The sequence below is a fragment of the Marmota monax genome, unplaced genomic scaffold (assembly GCF_021218885.2).
Source record: "Marmota monax isolate L192 unplaced genomic scaffold, Marmota_monax_Labrador192_F-V1.1 WCK01_AAM20220418_F8-fsc00092, whole genome shotgun sequence".
In the NCBI taxonomy this organism is placed as follows: Eukaryota; Metazoa; Chordata; class Mammalia; order Rodentia; family Sciuridae; genus Marmota; species Marmota monax.
Genome location: NW_026692583.1, coordinates 3,333,898 through 3,353,501, shown reverse-complemented (window position 1 = coordinate 3,353,501; position 19,604 = coordinate 3,333,898). Strand labels below are relative to the sequence as shown.

General features: G+C 39.3%; 1 protein-coding gene and 1 long non-coding RNA gene across 2 annotated transcripts; one reads left to right on the top strand and one right to left on the bottom strand.

Annotated features, from left to right (window-relative positions):
- Positions 1 to 739: 739 nt before the first annotated feature.
- Positions 740 to 1,875, bottom strand: LOC124093615 (uncharacterized). Its single transcript, XR_006852009.1, has 2 exons — positions 1,763 to 1,875; positions 740 to 1,548 (listed from the first exon to the last, which is right to left on the bottom strand). It is a non-coding gene; the product is annotated as an uncharacterized LOC124093615 (long non-coding RNA).
- Positions 1,304 to 14,347, top strand: Arpc3 (actin related protein 2/3 complex subunit 3). Its single transcript, XM_046446160.2, has 7 exons — positions 1,304 to 1,461; positions 4,006 to 4,105; positions 8,256 to 8,332; positions 10,422 to 10,490; positions 11,668 to 11,794; positions 13,225 to 13,319; positions 14,040 to 14,347. Exons 1-7 carry the CDS (start codon positions 1,456 to 1,458, stop codon positions 14,100 to 14,102), a joined length of 537 nt encoding a protein of 178 aa, XP_046302116.1. The 5' UTR covers positions 1,304 to 1,455; the 3' UTR covers positions 14,103 to 14,347.
- Positions 14,348 to 19,604: the final 5,257 nt, after the last annotated feature.

Here is a 19,604-nt window from a genome sequence, read left to right as displayed (position 1 = left end):
ATGGGTCTGCCGTGCTGGCCAGCAAGACTGTACCTGAAAAAAGGAAAACTGCTAAGGGATGGGAGAGTGGAGAAAGTAACAAATGAGTGATTAATAGGACACTTCTAAAAATACTATTTGGCTAGAGACCCAAATGAGAAATCAGATGTGGGAATAAGAGACAGAATATTTCAATCTTAGGGGCTGGTAGAAAAAATGGTTCCCAGACAGCAATGAATTTTGCTTTTCACAAGTGCTTTCTAGTAATGAGTTTTCACTATGCTCCAGGCATGTAAATTCTAAGCATTTTTCAGGTTATTTCATTCTCACAAAACAATGAGAAATACTGTCTCCATTTTCAAATGAAGAACAAAGGCACAGAGAGGTGAATCAACTTGCCCAGAATTAGCTAGTACATGTTGGAACTGGGACTTTAAAACCAGTGTCCACTTCTCAACCATCACACAAAGAATGGCAGAAACTATACACAAATCCCTTCTTCGCTATGCTCTTCAATTTCCCTATTTTAAAAATGTTTTTATTAAGCCAGGCGCGATGGTGCACACCTGTATTCCCAGTGGCTTGGGAGGCTGAAGCAAGAGGATCCTGAGTTCAAAGCCAGCCTCAGCAATCTAGCGAGGCCCTAAGCAACTTATGGAGACTCTGTCTCTAAATAAAATATAAAAACGGGATGGGGATGTGGCTCAGGGGTTAAGCGCCCCTGGGTTCAATCCTTGGTACCAAAAAAAAGAAAGAAAAAGAAGAAGAAAAGAAAGTTTTTATTAGTGCATTATACTTAACACATAATAGTGGGGATTTGTTCTGATATAATTTAGCTTGCTTCATTTCAGTCGCCAAGCTCTTCCTCTTTCCCTCCCCAACTTCCCTTTTTTGAAGGCAGTCGGTGGAGTTCATTCACTCAACAAATATTCACCGATGCTTACAATGTACAGTGACTGTCACCGGCGCGGGGGATACCAGTGAACAAAGCAGACAAGAGCCCTGCCTTTTTAACATTTACAAGGGTGGGGCAACAGACGACATCAAAAGGAAACGCAGAATCATAAAACTGAGGGGAAAAGGTTTTCTCACTTAAAGCAGGGGGTTGGAGTGGGGTTGAATTTGAAAGTGTGATTAGGGAATTAATTCTTCACTGAAAAGGTGAGCTTTAAGGAAAAACAAAGGTGATTAGTCCCAGGGATACCGTAAGCCTCAAACACCTCCCTGGTCGGCACGCGCTTTACACATGCGCGGTACTCAGAGCCCCTGCCCAGAGCTCCGACGCCCCCTGACGCACCTTCTGATCCCTGCAGCCGCAGCAGTCGGCGGCGGGAGGGCAAGGCCGGAAACGTCACGTCCTCCTCTTGCCCTCCGCTTCCGGCTCACTTCCGCCTACTCCGCCCTGGTCCCCAGACCGGAAGCGCCGCGCTTTAACTAGATCTTGCTCCTCTGAGTCCAAACCCCGGCGCCGCCAAGATGCCGGTAAGGGTTCGATCCCGAGTTGTGGGGACACAGTGGGTGTTGGGGAAAGCGACGGGAAGTCGTGCGCGTGCTGAGAAAAGCGGGAGCCTGAGAAGGGGAGAGGCGAGGAATGGGACCAGTCTCTTTAGTGTTGGGGCGGCCGGGGGTGTTGGCGTGGGAGGGCGCGGGGCGCGGCAGTGTGGCCTGGCGGCCGGGCGAGGGAGGAGGCCGCCTGCACCCTTCCCGGCCCCTTCTCTCCAGTCCCTGCCCCTTCCCTCGCCCCTCTGCTCCCCCTGAGGCCAGCTGGGTCCGGAAGACTCACTGCGGCCGCGAATAAAAAGACTACGCTTTTTATTTTTCATTTTTCAAGCCCAGAGTCCAGCTTCTTTTTTCTGCCAGCGCCAGTTCCTCCTCCGCCTTAGGGGGCGGGTCCCGCCTGCTGCTTGTCATCTGTCAGACCCCACTTCCCGGACTACCCTATCGCCCCCGCGTGGCGGCCAACTCCAATCCAGCTGGGTTGAGAAATCCTTCGCCTCGGGGTCGGCTTTGGTTTCCAGGTGTTTCTTTTTTCGTGTGCATGAGGATAGGAGTGAAAATTGATGATGGCCCCGTTGTCCTGAGGGTCTGAGGGATTTGTCGCCATTGTGGTTTCAGTTTTGCAGATTAGGAAAAAGGTGATTCAGTGACATGCATTACAACAAATGCATCTGCTGAGCAATGCTGTAGGCTGAACACTTCTACAGCAGTGAGTGAGGCCAACAAATCTCCACTTTTAAGGAGTTGATAGTCTGATAGGGAGACAGACAATAAAAAAAATGTAGACAAATAGCGGAGTTTCAGATAGTGACAGATGCAATGGAAGAAATAGGTGGATAACAAGACAGTTACTGGTGAATGGGACGGGAGGGCTTGCTTTATGTAAAGCATACCTGTGATGAAAAGGAGCAGGCCATACTTACAGCTATGTATTTCACAAATTCCATAATTATCATTTGACTCCCGGACCAGAGCTACACACTTCATAAAGTATTCTTTTTGCTCTATTACTATGATTATTATTATTACTTAGCGGTTATATATAGTAATTGGGTTTCTGTTTAATTCTTAATTGAACACGATGGAGTTTTATTTAGTCATAAAGAAGAACAAAGTTGGGGCTGGGGTTGTGGCTCAGTGGTAGAGCACTTGCCTAGCACGTGCAAGGTGCTGGATTCCATCCTCAGCACCACATAAAAATAAATGAATAAAATAAAGGTATTGTGACCAACTACAACTAAAAATAAATATTTTTTAAAAAGAAGAACAAAAGTTATATAATTTGCAGGAAAATGGATGGAACTTGAAAGCATTATATTAAGCAAAATAAGCCAGACGCAAAGTTAAGGGGAAGGGAGGAGAGAAGGGGAAAGAGGAAATACTGGGGAATGAAATAGACTAAATTATGTTATGTGCCTGTATGAATATGTCATAATGACTCCCTTCTATTATGTGTAATTATAATACACCAATAAAAATTTTTAAATAATAAATATCAAAGTGACCTTATGAAGTAGATACCATTATTGTTTATTTTGCAGAAGAGGAGACTGAGGTCCACAGAAATTAAATAACTTTCACACTAGTGGTAAAGCAAGAGTTTAAGCCAGAACTGTAAAGCTCTGGGCTCATTCCAGTTATGCATAAAGCATCCTGGATTTCTCTGTGTTATTTATTTTGTATCTGCTTTCTCCATTAGCCTGAAAGTTCTTTAAGAACGAGTACCACACTGGTCTTATATCAACTGTATCACTGTCCCTTGCACATAGAAGATGCTTAGTAATCATTTGGTGAATTAATGAATCTATGAATGTGTATGTTCTCTTTTAAAAAGCCAGACATCTTTAAAAAGCAGAAGTAGGAGTCAGCATTCAAATTGCTCTCACAGGTACTCTTTTTCCCTCTCCTTTAACTCACACCTCCCCACTAAAGGTGGTGCATATCACTCATCATACACATTTTATAAATTTGGAAACAGGCTAAGGGAAGAAAAGTGATGTTTTTATTGAAGTCATAAAGCCACGAAGTAGCAAAACTGAAAAGGTGGTACTGGGTTCTGGTTTAACTGGAGGGTGGGTACCCTGATATATTCTATTTGCCTCTTTCTCTAATGAAAATATTTCCAGCAGTTATCACTGTGATGTCACTGAATACAAAATTGGAAGACATACTCAGTAGCATCCTATCATACAGTATTTCTACTACAAAGATAGAAAAGGCCTAAAAAACCCTGAGAACATAGACAATAGTAAAATGTAATTTTTTAAAATTGGGAAGTGGTTGAATACTTATTGTTTTTGTTTTTAAAATATAATTAATTATAAATTTACAAATTTAATTTTTGACTGTGTTTAATAACTACTTGCGTAATTCCTCAGAATTTAACAATTGGTTTTCAGTCAGTAAGAGCCAGCTCCAGCACATTGCTGCTGCCATCCCTTCTTCTTTTCCTTTGGAAGAATGTATTTGTCATCCCAGTGACTTTGCTATCTTTCTGTTTCTGTTTTCTTACCTGGCTTGCCACTACAGGCTTACCACTCTTCCCTCATGGACCCCGACACCAAACTCATTGGAAACATGGCCCTGTTGCCTATCAGAAGTCAGTTCAAAGGACCTGCCCCTAGAGAGAGTAAGTCTAAACCATTATTTTCAAATTTTGCTATGAAATGCCTATACTTCTGACATTAAATCTGGGAAATTCAGAACCTAGTCCTACCTCAGATTGTTCTCTTCCTTCTGTTTGCTTGGTGGGTGTTATATTTTTCAAGACTGAGGTTGTATGTTGCATTTAATAGGAAACTATGTTATTCTAATTTCTCTGGAATATTTTGTTGAGAGAAAATGTGCTTAATTTTGGGAACTGTTCCTGCAATCACTGTCAGTCTTTTTATTTGGGTAAGGAGGTGGGGGTAACTGGGGATTGAATTCAAGAACACTCAACCACTGAGCCACATCCCCAACCCTATTTTGTATTTTATTTAGAGACAGGGTCTTTCTGAATTGCTTAGTGCCTCACTATTGCTGAGGCTGGCTTTGAACTCACTATCCTCCTGCCTCAGCCTTTCGAGCCTCTGGGATTACAGCCATGTGCCACTGCACCTGGCTCACTATCAGCCTTTTAAACTAATCTAATGCTGCTATCTGTGTTGAACGCCATGTCCCCATCCTTTCTCTGTCATCACAGTGGGAAAAACAAACAACAAAAAGTATTTTAACCTCTTCCCCATCTAAATATTGTTCCTTTGTTCATTCTTCAGGATCTTCATTTTTAACACTACCTCATTCTTATATCTTTTTTTACTTTTTTTCAATTGGTGCATTGTAATTATACATAGTAGTGGAATTCATTATGCCATATTTGTACATGCACATAAGTGATTAATCACATTTTCCAATACATTCCCTTTCCTTCTTCTCCTCCCTCCCCTGATCTGCTTGCTACTCGAAAATCTTTTTTTTTTAATGTTTATTTTTTAGTTTTCGGCAGACATAACATCTTTGTTTGTATGTGGTGCTGAGGATTGAACCTGGGCCGCACGCATGCCAGGCGAGTGCGCTACCACTTGAGCCACATCCCCAGCCCTTTACTCTAAAATCTTAAATATGCTCCATAACATTACTGTGTCTACTCTTTTTTATTTAGTTATTTATTTTAGTTGTAGTTGGACACAATATCTTTATTTATTTATTTTTATGTGGTGCTGAGGACTGCACCTAGCGCCCCACACATTCTAGGTAAGTGCTCTACCACTGAGCCACAGCCCCAGCCCCTATTCTTTTTTTTTTTTTTTTAAGTGTATTTTTTCAGTTGTATTCGGACACAATATCTTTTTTATTTTTTTCGGACACAATATCTTTATTTTTATGTGGTGCTGAAGATTGATCCCAGTGCCTCATGCGTGCCAGGCGAGCGCTTTACCACTGAGCCACAGCCCATTGTATCTACTCTTTTTTGTTTGTTTGTTTTAATATTATTTTTAGTTGTGTATGGACTTAGTGTCTCTATTTGTTTTTATGTGGTACTAGGATGGAACCCAGTACCTCACACTTGCAAGGCAAATGCTTTTCCACTGAGCCACAAGCCCTCTTTTTTTTAAAAAAAAATTTTCTTTCTTTGGTAGCTGTTTGGTTTTTTAAGTTATTTTTGGGTACTGGGAATTGAACCCAGTGCTTTGTGCATGCTAAGCATAAACTCACCCACTGAACTACATTCCCCATCCCACGTCACTCTGCTTTTTGAAACATTTCTGCTGTTCAGAAAGCCTCATTCTAGGGCTGGGGTTATAGCTCAGTGGTGGAGCACCTGACTAGCACATGTGAGGTATTGGATTCAATCCTTAGCACCCACAAATAAATAAATAAATAAAGGTATTGTGCTCATCTACAACTAAAAAAAAAAAAATATTTAAAAAAAAAAGCCTTATTCTGTTTTCAGACACAGATTCTTCTGACACATTCTGAGATGTTCTGCCAACAATATAATTTGAATTATGTTAGACATGGTTTCCCTACACCCAGCAAGGGTCTGGATTGAGTTCCACTCATGGTTTCTAAGACCATAGTTATAACTACAAGTTTTGTACTGATCCCATCTCCATTCCTCTGCCAGACTATTTGACTTGACCGCCTCTTAATTTAATTCTGTTTTCAACACCAGTTGAAAGCTAAGTAAACTTAATAAATTTGGTGAGTCACCATGGTTTTTGTTTGAGTCTGAGAAAAAAAAGAACAGATGGAAAAATACACAAGAAGAAGACTAATAATATAAAAAAAAAATTTACACTCCAAAGAAAGCAAAGAATCAATGTTGGCCCAGATGTCTTGAGAAGAACACTTTCTACATGGTTACAAATACCATATAGTATATCGGAAGGTACAATAGAACAAGGATGGAATAAATCTACCACCTTTGCAATTCTTGGGCCCTCAAGGGAGATTGAGACCCTAAGTAACCAGATAAATTGAGGGGTGACCTTGTTTCTCTTCCTAAAAGGACTAGATTAATACTAAATTAGAGTGAAAGCCTGTGTTGTGAGCTAAGTAATTTAGCATTAATTAATTGTGAGGCTGGGGTCCTATCCCAGTGTTAGAGCATGTATTTAGCATATGCAAGGCCCTGGATTCAATCCCTAGCATCCCACATACACACAGATTCCTTTATATTCAGCAGATAGCTTTGGAGTGCCTTTTATATGCCAAGCACTCTTCTAGATTCTGAATCATTTTCACTTCCACCACCTCCTATCATTGTGTTTAGAAGAACTAGCTGATAGATTGCAGGGAATATAAGTCTAGAGTTAGAATTCCATTGAAAGTTTTCAACAGAGGAATAAACGGGGATAAAGACAGCTGAATTATAGAGAATTAAAGCTTTGAGGTTACTTTGCATTTCTGTTTATGAGGGATAACAATCATGGACAAGAAGTATAAATAAGTGTCTTGGCATTACTGAAACCAGCTGCTGGATATCAAGACCCTGGTATTTTGACCTTTTTAAAATTAAAAAAAAAAAAAAAAAAAAAAAAGGAGAACCAAAAACTGCCAGAGAAATTGTGTAATGACATCTGTCTCTGTCACAGCAGTATTTCTGTCTTTTTTCAATCTGTAGCCTTGTCCAACAGCTTTTTCTCCGCCCCAGGGCTAGTGATTGAACCCAGGGCCTTGTGCATGCCAGGCAAGAGCTCTACCACTGAAAACTCCTAGCCCCCAAGTACATTTAAGTCATCATTTTGGTTTTTTTTTTTTTTTTCTTTTGCCGTCCTGGGGACTAAACCCAGGGGCTTTACCACTGAGCTACATTCCCACACCTTTTTAAATTTTATTTCTTAATTTGGAACTGGGTATCCCTAAATTGCTGAGGGTGGGCCTTGAACACAATTGTGATCCTTCTGCCTTAGCTTCCTGAGTAGCTGGGGTTATAGGCATGCACTACCATGCCCAGCTAAGTCATAGTTTTTATTTTTATTTTTTTATTTTATCTTATTTAAGAGAGAGAGAGAATTTTTTTTTAATATTTATTTTTTAGTTTTCGGCGGACACAACATCTTTGTTTATATGTGGTGCTGAGGATTGAACCTGGGCTGCACGAATGCCAGGCAAGCGCGCTAGCGCTTGAGCCACATCCCCAGCCCCAAGTCATAGTTTTTATAAAAAGAAGGATATATGTCTGAATCCCAACAAATTTGAAATAATCGAGTGTTTTTTCCTCTGAAACTACACTATGTAAAAATTATATTGAATACCCTTTATTTAAAAAAAAAAAACACTTTGTTAAAGTTAACCTATATCTCAGTCTTTTTTATAAATGCATTGAGAGAGGCTTTGAATGATGTTCACTAAATGTTAATAGTAGTTGTTTCTATGTAGCGGGGATTTGGGGTGATAATTAAAAATATATTTTTGTATTAATTGAATTATTTTTTAAATACTTGTTTAATTGTAATTGGACATCATTATTTATATGTGGTACTGAGGATTGAACCCAGGGCCCCACATTTGTTAGGCAAGTGGTCTACCGCTGAGCCACAGTCCCAGCCCCTTAATTGAATTCTTTTTCTAATGAGTGTATATAAGTTTTACAAAAATGACCCCCAAAAAAGTTATGTACTTGTTTTTCTAGAACAAGTTTTTTAAGACAATTTCAGTAACCTCATTTTATTTTGTTCAACTTCAGGACATTTGGGACTTAAGTTTGGTGGGGGTTTCTTTATAGCTTTTTATAGGTGTTATGGTTTGCACTTGGCTGCTGATATTCTCTGCCTTCCTCCCTTCCTGATTAGCAAAAGACACAGATATTGTGGATGAAGCCATCTATTACTTCAAGGCCAATGTCTTCTTCAAGAACTATGAAATTAAGGTAAATTACAGTGCTTGTAGTTTAACCTACTTTTTTGATGGGGATATTATCTACCTTGCAGTTAGGATTGCTGTGAGGAATAAATAAAATAAAATGAGATTGTGATTTTAAAATTACAGAATGGTGCCTAATGGTAGACTATGTATAAATATTAGTTTCATTTTTTTTCCCCAAAGTGTGTATCAGGTGTTGGCAAACCATAACCTTAGGGCCAAATGTGACACACAACTTCTTTTGGTAAATAAAATTTAATTGGACACAGCAATGTACATTTGTATGTATATAGTCTGTGGTTATTTTCCTACTACAATAGCAGTTGAGTAGTTATGACAAAATCTGCATAGGCCAAAATGCAAAAAATGTTTACTATCTGACCTTTTCAGAAAAGACTTGCCAACCCCTGGTCTGGACTTATCTTTTTTATTCATCATTAATTAAGGATCTGTTATGTGCCAGCCCTATATTTGTGTAGGACCCATCCACAATCAAAAGGCCTTAAATGCTTAAATGCTTTTTTTTTTTTTTTTTGGTACTGGGGATTGAACACAGGGATGCTTTGCCATTGAGCTACATCCCCAGCTCTGTTTTTAATTTTTTTTTTAATTTTGAGACAGGGTCTTATTAAGTTGCTTAGGGCCTCACTAAGTTTCTGGCCTCCTGAGTCACTTGAGATTACAAGTTATTACAGCCTATTATTTTTTTATATACAGGTTGAGCATTTCAGATTTGGGGTTTTTAGATTAGGAATGCTCAACTGGTAAAGTCTGCAAATATTACAAAATTCCAAACACTCCAGAATATGAAACACTTTTCTGGGCCCAAACATTTTTGATAAAGGACGCTTAACTTGGGTTTTTGTGTCATAGACTTGATATTGAGAAGTAAAGAAACTTGAATAACCCTTGCCTACTTTCCTGACCCCTCTTCTCTCCTTTTCTGCTCTCAGTTCCCATGAAGAGGATGGTCAAGAAAAAGGTAGAGAGGAGTAGAAGAAAAGAAGAGGGGAAATTTTAAAAAATTTTATAGCTGGGCTTGATGGTACATGGTAATCCCAGACACTCAGGTGGCTGAGGCAGGAGGAGTACAGATTTGAGGCCAGCCTGGGCAACTTAGAGAGACCCTGTCTCAAAAATGAAATAGAAAAGGCTAGGATGTAGCTCAGTGGTAGGGGGCCCTGGGTTTAATCCCCAATACAGGGGCGAGAGTCAGAGGTGGGGGCAGTTCCTGAGCAAGTTACAAAAAATGGTGAAGAATTTTCCTGGTAGTGTCCTAAAATATGTAACTTTAACCTCTTGCCAAACTTTTACTTTTGGAATCAAACAGGATATGGAATCTTTTATGGGCTCTTGATCTACATACAAATTGTCTGAACATGCTGTGATATTGACGATGTATTTTCTATATCTAATGTACGACTAAGTATTGTATTTTTACGAGGTATGAATAAATATTGTAACTCTGCCACATTTCGCATTTTCATCATCAAATATACGGTCTTAAAAAAAGGGAAATATATAGCTTTAGTCTTGTTGTTGTTTTAATAAATCTTTGTGAAGTTGGGCCTACAGTACATGCCACATTTGATCAATAGCTGTTGTCTTCACATTTTCTTCTCGGTTAGGTCAAGATGTTAGGCTTCTGGAGTTCTTCAAGAACATGTCAGATGTGAAATAATTGCTTCCTTCTTTTGAGTAATGAGTGTTTCTGTCCTCGGCAGAAATCCTCAAGTGAAAGGCTTTTAAACAATTAGCCAACCATATGGTGTGCCTCAGGTTTTCTAGGCAGCTTTGTTAATCCTCCTTCCTACGCAGAGTGAGGGGCTGTTGGCACAGCTCCTCAGGAACCTAGGCCGTCAGCCGTAGCAGCTGAGAAAAACAAGGGTAGCCCCACAGCTCAGGATGGAAGCCAGTGGCTCCTGCCCAAGGGAGCTTGAAAGACCATGCATGTATTTGGAAAATGACACTTTTTGATGCTATGGTAACTATATCGTCAGGATTTTCAGTAGATAATCAAAAGGCAAAGGCTGTATATACGTGGTTGTTATGTTTTTTTTTGTTGTTTTAATGAAGATTTTGTTTTCCCCCCATAGAATGAAGCTGATAGGACCTTGATATATATCACCCTCTACATTTCTGAGTGTCTAAAGAAACTCCAAAAGGTAATTAAACTTGGATAATCATATTTCCTCTGACTTAGAGCATTTACTTAAGAGGAAAATCTGAATGTAGTTCTTTGAATTCATAATGTGGTTGACTAACATACCCCCCCCCCAAAAAAAAAAAAAAGATAGTGGTGATTTCAAAAGGCTTTGCACGTGGAAGACAAAAATCTTGACAAAGAATTTCGCTTGGCTCAGGAGTTCTTGACCCTGGAGTCCAAGGATAGAATACAAAGGTCTGTGAGGTTAAGTGGCAAAAATTTCATTTTTCTTTCCTATAACTAAAATTTAGCATTTATTTTAGTTATTAACATAGGCTATCCACAGTAGTATTAGCAATGCCTATTACTTTTTCTTCTATAGAATTCATGATATTTTCATATTATATTGGTGTTGAAGATATTTCAAAGTTTATCTCACTCATCTTAGCTATTAGATCTTACTGTTTTGTGCACTTTTTAAATATGTGTGATTTTAGCCAGGCACAGTGGCTCACATCTATAATCCTAGCGGCTGGGGAGGCTGAGACAGGAGAATTGCGAGTTCAAAGCCAGCTTCAGCAATGGCGAGGCGCTAAGCAACCCAGTGAGAACCTGTCTCTAAATGAAACACTAAATAGGAATGGGGATGTGGCTTAGTGGTCGAGTACCCCTGAGTTCAGTCTCTGGTACCAAAAATTAAAAAAAAAAAGTGATTTTAGATATTTTATTGTGTTTCATTATAATTGTTTTCTCTTGAAGCTGGGCATAGTGGCACAAGCCTGTAATCCTAGCAGCTGGGGAGGCTGAGGCAGGAGGATTACAAGTTCAAGGCCAGCCTCAGCAGTTTAGTGAGGCACTAAGCAACTTAGATCCTGTCTCAAAATAAAAAATAAAAAGGGCTGGAGATGTGATTCAGTGGTTAAATGCCTCTGGGTTCCATCTTTGGTACCAAATTAATAATAATAATAATAATAATAATAATAATAATAATTGGTTTCTCTTATGTTAATTATGTTACTTTGTTTTGTTCATTTGAAACATTTCTCTGAGAAGGGGCCCACAGGATTTACCAGACTACAAAAGACACAAAAAACATTATGCCCCTCCCTTAGCTGCTTAAACTAAAAAAATTATAGTTTGGACATTATTATCCTATTCCTTCTTAAATGTGTGTGTGATTTTGTTATTGTTTTTAGTGCAATTCCAAAAGCCAAGGTGAGAAAGAAATGTATACCCTGGGAATCACTAATTTTCCCATTCCTGGAGAGCCTGGTTTTCCACTTAATGCAATTTATGCCAAACCTGGGAACAAACAGGAAGACGGTAAGAACAGGATCTCTGTCCTATCTGACATTCTACCTTCCTCCTTCTCTTGCCTTTATCAGTATACAGATTAAGAGTGGACTCATTGGGACTTACATTATCTTTTATTTTAGTTGCAGATGGACACACTACCTTTATTTTATTTATTTATTTTTATGTGGTACTGAGGATCGAACCCAGTGCCTCACATGTGCTAGGCAAGTGCTCTACCACTAAGCTACAACCCCAGGCCATCTTTTTTTTTTTTTTTTAAGATACTGGCAAAATCGGCTGGGGATATGGCTCAAGTGGTAGCGTGCCTACCTGGTATGTGTGAGGCACTGGGTTCGATCCTCAACACCCATAAAATAAAATAAAGATATTGTGTCCACCTAAAACTAAAAAAATAAATATTAAAAAAAAAAAAAAGATACTGGCAATTGAACTCAGGGGGCACTCAACCACTGAGCCACATCCCTGGCCCTATTTTGTGTTTTATTTAGAGACAGGGTCTCACTGAGTTACTTGACAACCTCACTTTTACTAAGGCTGGCTTTGAACTCGAGATCCTCTTGCCTCAACCTCCCAAGCCACTGGGATTACAGGCGTGTGCCACCAAGCCTGACTCCTAGCCCATCTTTTATTTATTTCTTCATTTAATTTTTTACAGTACTAAAAGTGAACCCAGCAGTGCTTTATCACTGAGCTACACCCCCAGCCTTTTCTCTTTTTTATTTTGACACAGGGTCTTGCTAAGTTGCCTAGGCTGTCCTCAGACTTGCAATCCTTCTGCCTCAGCTTCCTAAGTAGTGGGGTTATAGGCATGTGCCACTGCACTCAGCATAAGTACATTATCTTATAAGTAACTTTCACAAAAAATTCTTGCTAACAAATATGACATACAGAGAATCTTTTGAGCCAAAATTAATATAGGACAAAGCCATTTGAACTGTCATTTATTTTTCTTATCTCATATTGAATATATAGAAATATATTGCTGCTGGGCGCAGTGGCGCACACCTGTAGTCCCAGCAGCTTGGGAGTCTGAGGCAGGAGGATTGTGAGTTCAAAGCCAGCCTCAGTAACTTGGCGAGGCCCTAAGCAATTTAGTGAGACCCTGTCTCTAAATAAGATATAGAAAAGGGCTGGGGATGTGGCTCAGTGGTAAACCATCCCTGGGTTCAGTCCCTGGTAACAGAAAGAAAGGAAGGAGGGAAGGGGGGAGGGAGAAAGGAGAAAAGGGGGAAGGAAAAGAACATATTGCCAGAGTTGATATCTAGACCAGTGGCCAGTACATTTGGGCATATTTTCAAATACTTTTTTAAATTCTGAGGGCTGGGACTGAAGCTTAGTGGTAGAGCATTTGCCTAGCGTGTACATGGCTGTGGGTTCAATCCCCAGTAGCACACACTCACACAAAAATTACAGCCCAGTTTTAAATTCTTTTTTAGAAGTCATGCGAGCCTACCTACAGCAGCTAAGGCAAGAGACTGGACTGAGACTTTGTGAGAAAGTTTTTGACCCTCAGAATGATAAACCCAGCAAGGTAGGACCCTATTTTTTGCCTGTTTCAATGTAAATCATCTTTTACCTCTGCTGAACACACTAAAGTCTTCCATTTCAAGAACACGTAATTTTTGTGTTGCCGAAGTATGTACTTGGTACATAATAGTTAACTAGATCACAACAATGAATTGCATCTAATAAGGAAGTTTTAGTTGTGTGTTCTTACGTTGGGGCATTGTGAATCCACAGAACAGGTTTGATTTGTCTGATATCTTGGATATATAGTCACCTCTCAGTACCTTCAGGGACCACAATCTGTGCCTGTTCAGGTCCCTTATGTATACAATAGCATGATATTTGCATATAACCTATGCACTCCTCCAGTATGCTTTAAATCATCTCTGGGTTATTTATAATCCCTAATAAAATATAAATGTTATATAAGTAGCCGATATACTCTGTTGCTTAGGGAAAGTGACAAGGAAAAAGTCTAATGTGTTCAGTATAGGTAGGTTTTTTTCCCCTAATATTTTCTATCCATGGTTGTTGGTTGAATCCTTGGATGCAGAATCCACGATATCAAATTGATATACTTCATCATATTTTGAGTGACCAGAAAAGTTTACATGTGCCTTTAAGGAATTTATAATGTAAGAGATACTGGACCAATATTAAATTTTATTATTTAATTAATTTGAATTCTGACTTACCTTGAAATTGCACTGTCATGTGTCCATTCTGTCTTGTCTTCCCTTGTTAGTGGTGGACTTGCTTTGTGAAGAGACAGTTCATGAACAAGAGTCTTTCAGGACCTGGACAATGAAGGGCGCCTGGGCAGCCAGTCTCCAGCACCTTGGGCAGCATTTCACAGCAAGATGTATACGACCCTTTGCCTTTATCTCTTAAAGTTTTATACAGAAGCAAGAAAAGAGCATGACTGTACTTGAAAAGCTCTTGATCAAGAATTTGGGGGTTGGGGGTGAGTTGTTGAAGGATAACTTGAAATTTTATGCAGTATTAAGCTGGTGCTTAATAAGAATGAATAATAAAGAACTTTCTAACGTTTCATGTCAGAAAAACTTTATTGCCTATCTTTGACATTCAATTAAAAAATTTTTGAGATAAAATTCATGTTCCATACTCTTCACCCTTTTAAAGTGTATACAATTTAGAGGCTTTTAGTAGATACCTAAAGTTTTGCACCCATTGCCACTAACTCCAGATCATTTCATCACCCCAAAAAGTTGTACCTGTACTTTTTATCCATCACCCTCCCTCATTTCTGCCCAACCACTCTTCCTACCCTCCACCAGAATTAATCTACTTAGTCTCTAGATTTGCTTATTCTGAATGTTTCATATAAATGGAGTCATACAATATGTGGCCTTTTAATTTTTTTTTTTAGTTGGACATGATGCCTTTATTTTATTTATTTATTTTTATGTGGTGCTAAGGATTGAACCCAGTGCCTCGCACATGCTAGGTGAGTGCTTTACCACTCAGCCCCAGTCCCAGCCCCAATATATGACCTTTTGTGTCTGGTTTCTTTCACAGCATGTTTTCAAAGTTAACCTGTGCTATAACATGTATCAATACTTCTTTTTGCTTCATTTTTTTTTCCTTTCTGTGTGTGTGTATGAGAGAGATGTATATAACACAGTATGTATAGAGTCACTACTTACGTCTACAGTGTTGTACAACTAGCACAGGATATTTTCAAAACTTTCATTGCATAAAATGGAAACTATAACCATTAGGCCTCTCATGACCTCTAATTTACTTTTGGTCTCTGAATTTACCTGTTGAGGGTAACACTCATGTAAGGGGAATCAAACATTTATCCTTTTGTATCTGCCTGCCTTAACTTAGCATAATGTCTTCAAAGTTTACCCATGTTGAGAATATAATAGGATTCCATTCCTTTCTATGGCTCAGTAATATTCCATTGTGAGGATAGAACACATTGTGTTTATCCATCAGTGCGTGAACAGTTGCTTTGTATCCATTTTTTGGCTATTTATAACTGCTGCCAAAACATTCATGTACAAATTTTTATATGGACATGTTAATTTCTCTTTGATTATGACCCTAGGAGTGGAATTGCTGAGTCATAACTATGTTTGACTTTCTTAAGAACTGCCAGACCGTTTTTCCATAGCAGCTGTGCTATTTTGCGTTTCCCACATCCTCACTGACACTTGTTCCTTCCTACCCCAGTGGATGTGAAATAAAATCTCACTCTGTTTTTTTTTTTTATATGTCTTTAGATATTGTTAGACCTTTATTTTATTCATTTATTTATACGTGGTTCTGAGAATCGAACCCAGTGCCTCACACATGCTAGGCAAGTGCTCTACCACTGAGCCACAACCCCAGTCCCTCATTGTGGTTTTTATTTATTTATTTATTTATTTTTATTTTTTAGTTGGACTCAATGCCTTTATTTTACTTATTTTTATGTGGTGCTGGGGATTGAACCCAGGGCTTCACACATGGTAGGCAAGCACTCTACCGCTGAGCCACAGCCTCAACCCCTTCATTGTGGTTTTGATTTGTATTTAATGACTAATAATGAAAATTTTTTCATGTGACTACTGGTCACTTGCATCTTCTCTGAAAAAATTTTTATTCAAATCCTTTATCTATTTCACTTGACTTGCCTTTTTGTTGTATAATTTAGGAGTTCTTTATATATTCAAAACAGTAGACCTTTATCAGATATGTAATTTGTAAAAAATTTTTTCAGAATTTGTGTGGATGTTTTTTACTTTTTTGGAGGGTGGGGGGGATACCTGTGATTGAACTCAGGGGCACTTAACTACTATGCCATATCCCCAGCCCTATTTTGTATTTTATTTAGAGATAGAGTCTCACTGAGTTGCTTAATGGCTTGCTTTTGCTGAGGCTGGCTTTGAACTCGAGATCCTCCTGCCTCAGCCTCCCAGGCCACCGCTCCTGGCTTTTTTTTTTGAGACAGCATCTCCTTGAGGTGCCGAGGCTGGCCTCAAACTTGAAATCCTCCTGCCTCAACACTGAGGTCTTTTTTTTTTTTTTTCTTGATGTGTCCTTTAAAGCACATAAATTTTGGTTGGGCATAGTGGTGCACACCTGTAATCCCCGCGGCTCGGGAGGCTGAGACAGGAGGATCACTGGTTCAAAGCCAGCCTCAGCAAGGCGCTAAGCAACTTGGTGAGACCCTGTATCTAAATAAAATGGACTTGGGATGTGACTGAATGTTCAAGTGCCCCTGAGTTCAATCCCTGGTACAAAAAAATAATAATAATTTTGGTAAAGTCCCATTTGTCTATTTTTTTCTTTAGCTGATTGTGTCAACTTATGTTTTTTTAGCCTTATGTTTTCTCCTAAGCATTTTATACTTTCAACTCTTACATTGAGGTCTTTGATCCATTTTGAGTTAATTTTTGTATATGAAGTAAGATAGGATCTATATTCATCTTTTTGCATGAGGTTATCCAATTGACCCAGCACCATTTGTCAAAAAGACTATTATTTCCCTATTGAATTATCTTGGCTTCCACGTCAAAAATCAGTTACCAAGGTGGGCGTGATGGTGGCACGCCCAACTTGGGAGCCTGAGGCAAGAGGATCTCAAGTTCAAAGCCAGCCTCAGCAACTAATGAGGTCCTAAACAACTTAGCAAGACCCTCTCTCCAAAATGTGGGCTGGGAATATGGTTCAGTCATTAAGCACCCTGAGTTTAATCCCCAGTGCCAAAAAAAAAAAAAAGAAGAAGAAATTACCAAGACAGGCACAATGGTGCGTACCCATAATCCCAGCTACTTGAGAGGCTGAGGCAGGAGTGTAGGAGACCAATCTGAGCAATTTAGCAAGACCCCATGAAAAAAATTAAAAAGGGCTGGGGGTGCAGCTCAGTAGTACAGCACTCATGGGTTCAATCCCCACTCCTCAAATAATCAATTATCATAAATACATGGGTTTATTTCTGGAGTCTAGATTGTCTATCCTTTAGTGACATTCACTTTTATATTTGGCCAGTTTTATTCATTTAAAAGATTTTCATTATTTGACAGGAGTAGTTATTTGAGTTTTTCCAAAAATTCATGGGACCAGTATTTCCTGGTATATGAAGGTGTTTTGTGTGTGTGCATGTGTGCCGAGTATCTAACCCAGGGCCTCATGCATGGAAGACAAGCACTCTACCACATCCCTAGCCCAAGGTTTTAAATTAGATAGTTCAGGAAGTGTGTTGAGTCTTTTGGGCATAAAGTTATTGCACTGCCACCCACGTTATACCTTTGAGTATTTGGCTCAAGTGGCAGTTGTTTTAGTATCTATGTTGGAATTATATTTGCCCACAAGTACAGAAAAACCAGGTGGTCATGCTTGGGGTTTTTTCCTCTCTTTTGAATCTGGAAGTAGTCCCTGAAAGCAAATGAAAGAGAATACAAAAAGAATAAGAAAGGGAGACCTCAATGGGTCAGTGATGCAAGCATCTGAGGGGCACAATAAGGGTCTGAGTTTACAGAGTTTAGCAGGTCCAGGTCATGGGAGGAGTTGGTCAGTTACTTTTGGTGGGCTTACTTTCGAGGGCAGGGGGATTTTGACAGATAAGTAAGATTGTAATGGGTCAGATTCCTGAGCTCCCTTATTCTCTGAGGATTTTACAAATCTCCGTTTCCTTTAGTCCCAGAATGGAGCCACTTGAAGATGTCAGTGGACCCCAGCTCCTCATATTTTCCTGCTCCACTTTGCTTTACATGTGGCTCTTAACCTTAGTTGCCAGGTGGCTCTTGTAACTCCAGTCTTGGCAGGATGCAGGGGAACAGAGCCAGAGGGGCACCCCAGCAGAGGATTGCCTTTCCCCCTTCCCAGAAAGCCTGTCTAGAGACTTGGACGTGTGTCTCCTTGGCTTCTAACAGCAAGGGAGTATGGGAAGGGGAAAAGAAAACTAGGCAACTTGCTGCTTTAATTATTTGTGTTGTACTGTTAGGAACAAACTATATATGTACAAAACTAAGTTTAAATTTTGTTAAAACCAGAACTTTAACCGAGCTGGCATACATCTGTGTCCCCAGCTACTCAGGAGCCTGAGGCAGAAGGAGCACAAGTTTGAGTCCAGCTGCAACAACTTAGACCCTGTAAAAGGGGCTGGGGATGTGGATCAGAGGTAGTGCCCCAGGGTTCAATCCAGTTCGCAGAACAAGAACAAAACGAAGCTTTGTGTTGTTACTTGAGAAACTAGACTATTTCCATTTTGGTTTTATGGATAAATATGTAATTTTATTATGCAAGTTCAATGCTCTTGAATCTGTTCACTGAAGACCTGAGTTATAGACTTAGTTAAGTACCACATTCCACATACCTTGAAAGTACAGAGACATAAAACTTACACCAGGGGTTGGAGGTGGTGAAATTTAAGCCCCCAGCATGCATGAATCCCCAGTACCAAAAAAGAAGGAGCAACAGAACTCTTACTGGGCAGATCCATGAAAGGTCAGTCTTAAATCCAAAGAGTATTGTTCTTGGGTTGTTATTAGTTGTTTTTTGTTTTGTTTCCTCCCAAATAAAATTCTTACCAAAATTCAGATTCTTTTTTTTTAATGTTTATTTTTTAGTTGTAGTTGGACACAATATCTTTATTTATTTATTTTTATGTGGTGCTGAGGATCGAGCCCAGGGCCCTGCATGTGCTAGGCCAGCGCTCTACCTCTGAGCCACAACCCCTGCCCCAAAAATTCAAATTCTGGATGTTTGCGTCAAAACTTCTGCTACAGACTCAGAGACATGTTAAAAAGAAAGAAGGAAAGAAAGGCTCAGTGATTCATTTCAAGAATAAAAGTTTGGAGGCCAGGGTTTTGGCTCAGTAGTAAAGCGCTTGTGTAGCATGTGTGAGGCACTGGGTTCGATTCTCAGCACCACATATAAATAAATGAATAAAATAAAGGTCCATCAACATCTAAGATTTTTTTATAAAAGCAATTGGCATAAAAAATAAAAATTTTTTTTTTTTGGAGTGTGATAGAAAAACCACTTACTGCGATCCTGTTCTGTGAGTGCCAGCAGGGGGCGCACAGGCAACAGAAGCTGGATCCTTGCAACCCCTTTGGGGCTGAATTGAGTGTTGTTTTTTTAATATGGGTTTGCAAAGGATTAGGAATAGATTTTACATGAAGTATAATATTATGGGTTTAGAAATACAGCTTTAATCAAAATGTAATGCTGACATTAAAAGAAGATTATTATAAGGTGTAGTTTTTTATTTAATTGTAGATGGACACAATATTTTTATTTATTTATTTTTATATGGTGCTGAGGATGGAACCCAGGGCCTCACATGTGAGAG

Coding starts and splice junctions, on each gene's coding strand:
- Arpc3 (XM_046446160.2), top strand. Junction 4,106..8,255: donor AGGACCTGCCCCTAGAGAGA/GTAAGTCTAAAC, acceptor CTTCCTGATTAG/CAAAAGACACAGATATTGTG. Junction 11,795..13,224: donor TGGGAACAAACAGGAAGACG/GTAAGAACAGGA, acceptor ATTCTTTTTTAG/AAGTCATGCGAGCCTACCTA.